Below are 10,523 nucleotides of genomic sequence, written 5' to 3' on the forward strand. Positions count from 1 at the left end.
CCGAGGAGATACTCGCTCCACTAGCCATTAATAAAATTCAAATTTTCCCGCCTTCTATCTTCCCTGCCTCTATCGTCGCTGTCTGTTACCTGTCACGCCTTTATTTGTCGCTACCCAACCCTGCTACAACCAATCCGTCAACACAGCTTCCCACCCTGTCACAAATCTCCAAAAAAACTTCCACATAAATCTGTCTCAATCCTCCAAAATATCTACCTCCCCTTTGCAATCTCACAATCCCTCAATTAGATATCTCACCTCCACACCCTTCCACACACTTCCACAATCCATTCACCTCAAATTTCACCACAATATCAGAAAAACTCAGCATCCATAATTCCCACTACTTTACACTTTCATGCCGGAAACGGAAGTCAACTAAAAAGTTAAATGTCCATTTCTGATTGAAAATTGATTTTTTTACTCAAAATTCAACAGTTGTGATGAAAATTTGTCTTTTCTAATTGAAAATTCAAATATTTAGTTGGAAATTCACATATTTGCTTCAGAATCATTTTTTTTTGTTTGAAAACGATATTTTCCTTTGCAATTTTATCTTCTTGTTCACAAATTTTTCTTTTCGGTTCAAAATTCAAGTATTAGAATTAAATATTTATTATTTTAGTTAAAAGTTAAAATCTTTTGTTGAAAATTAATTTTTTGGTTGAAGATTCATCATTTTAATTAAAAAATCATTTCTTGAATGAAATATGAGCTATTTTATTGAAAACTTCTTTTTTCTTTGGATGAAAAGGAATTTTTGCCGAAAATTTGGTTTGATATTTGGTTGAATATTCATTTTTTGACTAAAAATTTAATTATTCAATGTTAATGGAAAATTGAAGTATTTGTTTAAAAAATAATTTATTTTGCAATTTTTTGCTGTGTTGTGTTAAAGGATGTTTAGAATGAACTTTATGAATTTTAAAAAAATTTTGCGTTTAGCGGCAATTATGAATATGTTACTTTTAGTTCACTGTGAAAATTGTAAAACTTGACCGGGAAATGATCGGGAATTTGAAATCGTCCGCCGAATCGCCGCTATGAGTTATTTGATTGAAATGCAAAAAATAATTTAAACCTTTTAGTCTAGTATTAAAAAAACATCTCATTCAGAAGAAATCTTGCTACGAAGAAAATTTTTATTTATCAAGATATAATTTATCTTTTACTCATTGATAAATAAAGAAATTTCTAGGCATTTTCAAATATTTTATAGATTGCAATGAACAGACTTTAATATTATGAATAATAATTATATAATTTTTTCATTTTGCCTCCGCTAATATAGAATGTTAATGTATGCATTTTTTGTTAATTGAAAATTTCGATGTTAATTCAGTTTCAGAATTAAAAGGAACAATGACCATATAACGGATTTTTCAAGGGTTTCATCTCTCAGTTTTTGAGTGTACATCAAATTACACATTATGACTACAGATTTAAAAATATTTCCAAGATTTAAAAATATTTAAAAGGATTTTGGACATTTTATAAAGATTTTATGAATTTTAAAGATTTAAAAAAGGCGTGCACACCAAATTTTAAATATTTCGCAACAATTTCAGAAAGCTTTTAAAACTTTCAAAAGATTTAAAGGATTTCAAAAATTTGAAAAAGGGTACATTACACCAGATTTGATAGATTTTAAAACATTTCGAAGATTTGAAACGCTTTCAGAAGGTTTCAAAACATTTGAAAATATTTCGCGAAGATTTCAAATAATTCAATGATTTGGACGAATAAAATAGATTTCACAAACAAAGATTTACGAAAAATGTCAAATATTTCAAAATATTTGACAAAAATTTAAAAGATTTCACAAAAATATCCTTAAGATTTTGAACATCTCATGCAGATTGCAAAGAATTCACAAAGATTTAAAAAGAATATAAGAATTTCAAAGATTTAAAAAAGGGTACAGTACACCAGATTTCAAAGATTTCAAAACATTTAAAAGATTTTAAATAATTTCATATATTTCAATTATTTCAAAGAAATACGAAAGATTTTAAAAATATTTCAAAGATGTTAAATTATTTTAAAATGTTTCAAAAAATTGAGAAGAATTCAAAAGATTTTAGAGATACTAAGCGAACACGAAAGATTTCCATAACGAAGGTTAAAGAAAGCTTTAACAAAGATTTCAAATATTTTACAACAATTTTTAAAGATTCCAAAAGATCTCACAGAATTACAATTTTTGGGTAACTGTAATTCAAAGTATCTTCAGTTACTGTACGATACTTAACTAAATTTTTAAATGGCATTCATAGTAAATTGTGTGTCATGGCAGGGTGTCTAACCTACCTGGAAAACCTGAAAAACATGGAATTGGCAGGGAAATTTTATATACCCATAAAACCCTGGAAATGTCAGAGATTTTTTTTTAAGTCAGGGAATTTTTTCGACAACGTGCTTCATTTTTTGTTGGAAACTCGTTTTTTTTTGTTTGTTTAAAATTAATGTTTTTAATTAAAAATTTAACTATTCTAGTTTTTTTGTTGAAAATGTACCTTTTTGTTTAAAAATTCAACAGTTTGTTTGAAAACTCACCACTTTGGTTGAAAAATGAGGTATTTTATTGAAAATTCATTTTTTCAGAATATCCCATTTTTTTACTAAAAATTTGTTGTTTTTTTGTTGTTATAACTTAATTTTAAACTTAAATTGTAACTACTCCATTTTTGGATGAAATTTTTTTTTTTTTAGTCGAAAATTGATCTTTTTTGTAGAAATTAATCTAGTTTTTTGGCAATTCATCTTTTTGGTTTTAAATTCAACTATTTCCTTTCTTTTAAAGATTAGTTTTTTTCGTTGAATATTAATTTTTTTAAGTTGAAAATCGATGTATTTTGTTTTAAAAAAATGTGTGTAAAAATTAATTTTCTTGGTTCAAAATTTATTTTTTTGTTGCTGAAAATTTTTTTTATTGAAAATTCAACTATTCCAGTTAAAGATTTTTCGTTTTAGTTAAGTGTATTTTTAGTTGTGTGGAAGATTTTAAGGAAAATTTTTTAATTTTGCAGGATTTAGAAAAAAGGCGTAGGAAAATTTTTAGAAAAAATGTCGGTCATTTGAAAAGATGCTTAGACGTTGTGAAATTTTTTTTGAATAATTTAACAAATGTAAAACAACATGTAGATGTTTCCAGATTTTGAAATAAAATTTTTAAGCTTTTCAAGGATTTTTAAACTATAAAAAATGAAAATAATTAAACTTTTAATTTAAGAAGTGTTTAATTTATTTAAAAATGTGATTGTTAAATTTTTTATGTTTCTAGCTTTAAATGACTTAAAATGAACTCGGAAAAACCGGCCACCCCGTTTTAAAATATTAGGTTAGAAAACTGAAAATCTTCTCAGAAAATAAAGTTAATTTTCCATTGCACTTTTTTATTTCGGACTGAACATTTTAAAATCCGGACTACATAAAATGTGTTTCTTGGACCACGCAACATTTTAAGCCCTGAACTGAAGTTATTTAAAATAGAAAAAAAGTTGGAACAATTCTAAATCTAGTCTTTCCGAGATCTGAATTTTGATAAATTTTAAAAACAAATATTTGTTACATTTTTAGGACAGAAACACGTTCCACAGGTTCGATAAGTTCAACGCAAAGTATAATCCAATTGGTGAGAGTCGTCTCCGCGAAGTTTTCCTCAAAACGGATAATTACCTCAATGGGAAATATTTCGCGAGGATAATCAAAGAGGTGGCGAGTGATCTCGAGGAGTCAAAGTACCAGAATTTGGAACTCCGTCTCTCCATTTATGGCAAGAATCCTGATGAGTGGGACAAATTAGCCAAATGGGCTATCGAGGGTGACGTTTCTTCGGACAATGTTCGCTGGTTGATTCAAATTCCAAGATTATAGTAAGTTTTCACTTTTGCTTATTCGTGCAAGCAGGAAGATTGTAACTTATTATTTATTTTGGTATTTACTTTTTTAGCGACATCTTCAAACTTAACAAACTCATGACGAACTTCCAAGAGATACTTGACAACATTTTCTTGCCTCTGTTCGAAGTGACCAATGACCCTAATACGCATCCCGAACTTCACAAGTTCCTTCAATACGTAAGTAATTTACCAATTATGGAGTTTTGTTTTCGTAATTAACCTTCTCAGCCTAGACTGGGTGTGTTATACCCAGACGATATTTTCGGCTCGCTATATAGTTGTTTTAGTTTTGCGAAAATATTTATAGTAATATGTTGAATTCATCACAGAAAAATCCCGACAGGTTAATTAGAACCAAAGATATTGAAGTCTACGCTGAGAAAGTTAATTTAGTTCAAATATATAGAGTTTGCCTTCATTTTCTTTCAGCTTTTTTATAATTAGTTTTTTATTTAAATGGAGGTATTTGAGACATTATTGCAGGGTGCATAATCTTTCCCTTTTTTCGTAGTTTCCCCCTTTTCCCCTCTTTTCTCTGTAAATATATGATACTTGAAAATACAATATTTGAATTATGTGGGAAATTCTCTGAAATTAGTAAGTGTACCCATTATTGAATAATAATGAAAGAAATTGTAGCACATACATCAATTATTTATGAATAAATAAGGTACACGTTTAAAGTGCTGAACCATTAAAAATAAATACTCTTTAAAAAAAATGGAATCTGAAATATTTTAAAACATGTTGAAAATGTGAAAGTTGAAGGCAGAAGTAGTTATCCAATATAAAATTGGAACACATTTTAGTTGAAAATAATAAAAGCTAAAATAAATCAAATCTTTTGAGCTGAGGGAAACAAAATTTGTGGGTTGGCATTCGAGAAAAGTGAAAAAATTTAAATCAGTGAAATTTAACGATTACAAATTCAAAATATTTCCTATTGGTTCAAAAATCATGACGAATTTGTTGTACGTATAGCGTTTATTGTTGAACAATAATAAAAAAGTACAAAATTTAAAAATAAATGTTTTTCGCAAATAACAAGTTTTTTTAAAATGTGCAAAAACATGTTTTTTTTAATTGAGTCATTTACACATCGTTTCATTTTGATTTCTTGGAAAAAAACTTTTGTCGTGATTAAAGATTTTTGGGATTTCACTTTTTTGTTGCTACTTTGAATAGCTATAATTACCACGAAAAAATTTTTTTTCATGAGTAAAAAATAATAATATGTTTCTTTGGTTCAAGCTGAAGAAATTTCAGGTTTAAATTAATTTAAAAAAAAACATGTTTTTGTACAAATTCAAAAATATTCTAAATAAGGCATATTTTTTATGAATTAAAAAAATTGTTTATTGTAATTAAAAAAAAAAGAACAGAAGATATTAAGGACGATAAATTTTAAATATTTGAATTTAAATTTGAAATATTGAAATTGAAATTTGAAATTATTTATTAGGTTTATAAAATATTCTATGTTTAAAATGTTATAAGATTAAAAATAAAAAATGGTCAGCATATTCTTGTTCGTATTTTTTTTGCCTTGTATTACTATTTCTTTTGATTGTAGTTGCTTCCTCTTGAGGATTAAATTTTTAGTTGAAAATTTTATTATTTTGTTGAGAATTCAACCATTTTTTTTAAAGAGTCATGATTTTTTGTTAATAATCAAACAGTTTTCTTGAAAATACGCCTTTTTGGGTTGTATATTCAGTTAGTTTTTTAGAAAAATAATTTTTTGTGGAAAATTCATATTTTGTCGTTGAAAATTAAACTGAAATCTTGCTTGGTTGAAAATTCGACTATTTTTTGAAAATTTGTGTTTTTGGTTTAAATCTTCATCTATTTTAGTGGTAATTTAATATTTTTTGCATTAAAATGCAACTGCTTGTTTGAAAAATATTCTTCTTTGGTTGAGGATTCATCTATTTTGTTGATAATTCGTCTTTTTTTTGTTGAAATATCTATTACATTATTTGCTGAGAAAAAAGTTGCTGCTGAAAACCGAACTGAAGCTTCATAATTTTAATTAAAAATTCATCTTTTTCTTTGGCTCTTTAACTATTTTGTTGAAAATTGATCTTTTCCAATTTTTTTATTTAAAAATTTGTTTTTCTTGTTAAGAAAGCTTTTTAAAAAAATCATCTTTTTTTGGTTGAAATAAATAAATGAATTTGAAATATTTAAGTTTTAATCTAAAATTGGTCGAATATTGATGGTCAGGGAAAAGTCAGAAAATGTTGAAAATTAAGTTTTTCAGCCAGCCTGTAAATTTCTGTGTTGGAAGTCAACGGGGCATTAACATTTTGTTTTATTCCGAAATAAAATTTTTTAATTTTAGTTCCAATTCTTTAACATTTATTTTATTTAACAGGTAATAGGTTTCGACTCCGTGGATGATGAAAGTAAACCGGAGAATCCTCTTTTCGACAAAGACGTTTGTCCCCCAGAGAAGTGGGAGGATATTGAAAATCCACCCTACGGTTATTATCAGTACTACACATACGCCAATATGACAGTACTTAATCATTTCCGAGCGTATGTAATTTTTTTTCTATTTAAATTTAGATAATTGTCAATGAATTTTTATATACCTAAAAAAACCTGAAAATTTCAGGGATTTTTTTTAATATCAGGGAATTGTTTTGAGAACGCCCTTACATTTCTTAAATTTGTAATATGTAATTGAATAACCGTGATTCATTTGTAAAAATAACCTTATATTATTGGATTGAACTATTTTTGATTGAAAATTTATCTTTCTGGGTTGAAAATTTAAATATTTTGGTAGAAATTCATTTATTTGGTTGAAAATATATATTTTCAGGTCGAATATTTAACTGTTTTAAAGAAAATTCATATTTTTTATTAAAAAATTTAACACTTTAGTATGAAATTCAACTATTTGGTTGAAAATAAACTTTTTTGTTGAAAACTTAAATTTTTTGTTTAAAATTTAACTGTTTTATGAAAAGTTCGTATTTTTAAATTGAAAATTAAAAAATTTGGTTCACATTTTTTCTCCTTCTTGCTTGAAAAATCTTTCTTGGTAGAAAATTAACTTTTTTTGATGTTGAAAATTTGTATTTAATTTGAAAATGTGTCTAGTTTGGTAGAAATTCAATCTTTTTTGGTTAAAAGCGCAACATTTTGGTAAAAAAATAATCTGTTTTGTTTGAGGATTCAACTATTTTGTTGAAAACTCACCTTTTTGGTTCAAAATTCCTAATTTTAGTTGAGAATTCAACTCTTTCATTGAAAATTCAACTATTTTTATTGAAATCTGTCTATATTTGTATGAAAATCAGTTTTTTAAACTGAAAAAATAATCATTCTATTTTTTGGTCGAAAATTTATATTTTTAATTGAAAATTCAAATGTTTGCTTGAAAATTCGTGTATTTTGTTAAAAATTCAACAGTTTGTTTGAAATTTCTTTTCTCCCTCTCTCTCTCATGACTGAAAAATCTTAGTTGAAAATTCTTATTATTTGGTTGAATTCAACTGTTTTTCATTTAAAATTAAGATCTTTTTTGGTTAAAATATTAACTGTTACATTTGCCATTGAGAATTCATCTTTTTCTGTTAAAAATTCAACTACTTGGTTGAAAGTTGAAACACTTTGTTAAAAACTAATTTTTTTTATTAAATTTTCATTATTTGAATTGAAAATTTCACTATTTTGTGAATTTCTGTTAGAGATTCATGATTTTTGTTGAAAATTCATCACTCCAGTTAAAAATTTAACCATTTTGTTAAAAGTTCTTTTTTATCTTGGCTGATAAATAATGTTTTAACAGAAAATTTAACTATTCAATTTTTGGTCAAAAATTTAAATGTTTGATTTAAAATTCATCCTTTTTGGTAGAAAATTAACATTCAAGGATGGAAATATATTTTTTGCTTAAAAATGCAATAATTTGGTTACAAAATATTCTCTCTCTTGTCTGGAAAATTTTTCTTTGTTGAAAATTCGTATTATTTGGTCGAATTCAACTATTTTTCTTTAAAATTAAGGTATTTTTGGTTGAAATATCAACTGTTACACTTTTCGTTGACAATTAATCTTTTTGTATGGAAATTTGAACTACTTGCTTAAAAGTTATATTCTTGTGTTACAAATTAATTTTTTGGGTTAAGATTCATCATTATAATTGAAAATTCTTCGTTTTGTTTAAAAATTTGTCTATTCTTCGAAAAGAAAATTTTTTTGTGGGTTGAAAATAAATGTTTTCTACTGAAAATTTTATTATTCTAGTTGAAACTTGAACTATTTTGTTGAAAATTTGTTTTTTTCGTGGTTGAAAATTAATTTTTTTAACTGAAAATTTAACTATTCAATTTTTGGTTGTAGTATTAAGATATTAAATAAAAATTTATTTCAATTATTATTCAAATTCGTGAACTTCTGGGACAAATTATAGGTATGATTAATTATTTCATTAGTATTTTTTATTACAACCTTCCCAAATTAAATATAATAATTAAATCAGAATTACTTTCTCAAGTGAAAAAAACAGTTATTTAATTTTACAGATAAATAGTACTATTTTTACACAATTAGATATTTAAAAAGACTGAATAAAACATTATTTATAATAAACTCGTGAAATTGTATACACGATCCGAGTGAATTGTTTAAAAAAATGCGAAATACTTAAATGAATACTTGAACTATGAAAAATGATACCAGGAAAAAATCGAAAATTGTCAGGGAATTTTTGCCAGTTTTTGAGTAGACACCCTGACCAAAGAATGTTAAAATTAATATTAAATTTCTAGGGAGCAAGGATTGAATACATTCGTTCTGAGGCCTCATTGCGGAGAAGCAGGGCCGATTCAGCATTTAGTTTGTGGCTACATGATGGCCGAAAATATCTCCCATGGTCTTCTACTCCGTAAAGTTCCCGTTTTGCAGTATCTTTACTTCCTGGCGCAAATAGGAATCGCGATGTCGCCCCTGAGCAACAATTCGCTCTTCCTTAATTATCATCGGAATCCCCTTCCGGAATATTTAGCCAGGGGGTTGTGTGTTAGTCTTTCTACGGATGATCCGCTTCAGTTCCACTTTACTAAAGAACCTCTGATGGAAGAATACAGTATTGCTGCTCAAGTTTGGAAATTGAGTTCATGTGACATGTGCGAGCTCGCAAGAAATTCTGTCATTATGAGCGGATTCCCACATAAGGTAAAAAATTTTTTTTTATTAAATATAATTTCTTCTTTCCAGTCCTAGACAATAATCCCGTAGACGATTCGAAATTTTCTCTTTCTAAGGACTTAAATTTTTTAAATTTCATGCTCAATGAAATTTTTTCGTAATCTTTTTAAAGCAGAATAGTTTATTGTGGAAGTTTTAAACCATTTTGAACTTTGAAATCTAAAATCATTATGTTTTTAATGTTGAAAATTCTTTAGATATTAAGCATTTGTTTGGAAATTATTGTATAATTTTAAACGATTTAGGACAAACATTTTTGAATTAGTATAATGAAATTAACACAATTTTGAAGTATTTAAAATTGTTGAAGTCTTAAACCATTTTAAATGTTAAAATCTAAAAAAAAATTATATTTTTAATGTTTTAAGTTCAAAATTCTTTAAATATGAAGCATTTGATTGGAAATTATTTTATAATTTTTAATTTATTCAGGACAAAAAATTCATTAAATTAATTTAATAAAATAATCACAATTTTCAAGTATTTAACATTGTTGAAGTTTTGAATGTTAAAATATAAAATATTTTAAATGTTTTTAACATAAAATTCTTGAAATATTAAACAATTGTGTGAAAATTATTGTACAACTTTAAATGATTTAGGACAACAATTTTTGAATGAGTATAATAAAATAATCTCAGTTTCCAAGTATTTAGAATTGTTGAAGCTTTAAACCATTTTGAATATTAAAATCTAAAACTATTATATTTTGAATGTTTCAGTTCAAAATTCTTTAAATATTAAGCATTTGATTGAAAAGTATTTTATAATTTTAAATGATTTAGCACAAACAATTTTGAATTCTTATAATAAAATTATTACAATTTTCAAATATTTAGAATTGTTGAAGTGTTAAACCTCTTTGAATGTTAAAATATAAAATTATTCTATTCTTAACGTTTTCAGTTAAAAATTCTTTTGATATTAAGTATTTATTATGGAATTATTGTATAATTTTAAATTTATTCAAGACAAACATTTTTGAAGTAGTAGAATAAAATTATTACAATTTTCAACTATTTAAGTTTGTTGAAGTTTTTAACCAATTTGAATGTTTAATTCTAAACTTATTCTATTTTCAATGTTTTCAGTTAAAAACTCTTTAAATATTAAAAATTTTATTAGAAATTATTGTATAATTTTTAATTTAATCAGGACAAACAATCTAAAATTAGTAAAATAAATTTATCACAATTTTCAAGTATTTACAATTGTTTAATTTGGGAATGTTAAAATATAAAATATTTTTAATGTTCTTGAAAAAAATTCTTGAAATATTAAGCAATTGCTTGGAAATTATGGTACAATTTTAAATGATTTTGGACAAACATTTTTGAATTAGTATAATAAATTTATCACAATTTTCAAGTATTTAAAATGGTTGAAGTTTTAAACCAT

General features: G+C 25.4%; 1 protein-coding gene across 12 annotated transcripts in view; it reads left to right on the forward strand.

The window, feature by feature from the left end:
- LOC117179763 (AMP deaminase 2) overlaps positions 1-10,523 on the forward strand; it is a 95,692-nt gene that overhangs the window by 78,625 nt on the left and 6,544 nt on the right. For all 12 annotated transcript variants that reach the window (XM_033371845.1, XM_033371839.1, XM_033371842.1 and 9 more), the window contains 4 exons: positions 3,580-3,875; positions 3,953-4,079; positions 6,280-6,443; positions 8,687-9,092. In XM_033371845.1, coding sequence (XP_033227736.1) covers positions 3,580-3,875; positions 3,953-4,079; positions 6,280-6,443; positions 8,687-9,092 — 993 coding nt within the window. The remainder of the gene's footprint in view (positions 1-3,579; positions 3,876-3,952; positions 4,080-6,279; positions 6,444-8,686; positions 9,093-10,523) is intronic.

Source organism: Belonocnema kinseyi, chromosome 9 (assembly GCF_010883055.1).
Source record: "Belonocnema kinseyi isolate 2016_QV_RU_SX_M_011 chromosome 9, B_treatae_v1, whole genome shotgun sequence".
Lineage (NCBI taxonomy): Eukaryota > Metazoa > Arthropoda > Insecta > Hymenoptera > Cynipidae > Belonocnema > Belonocnema kinseyi.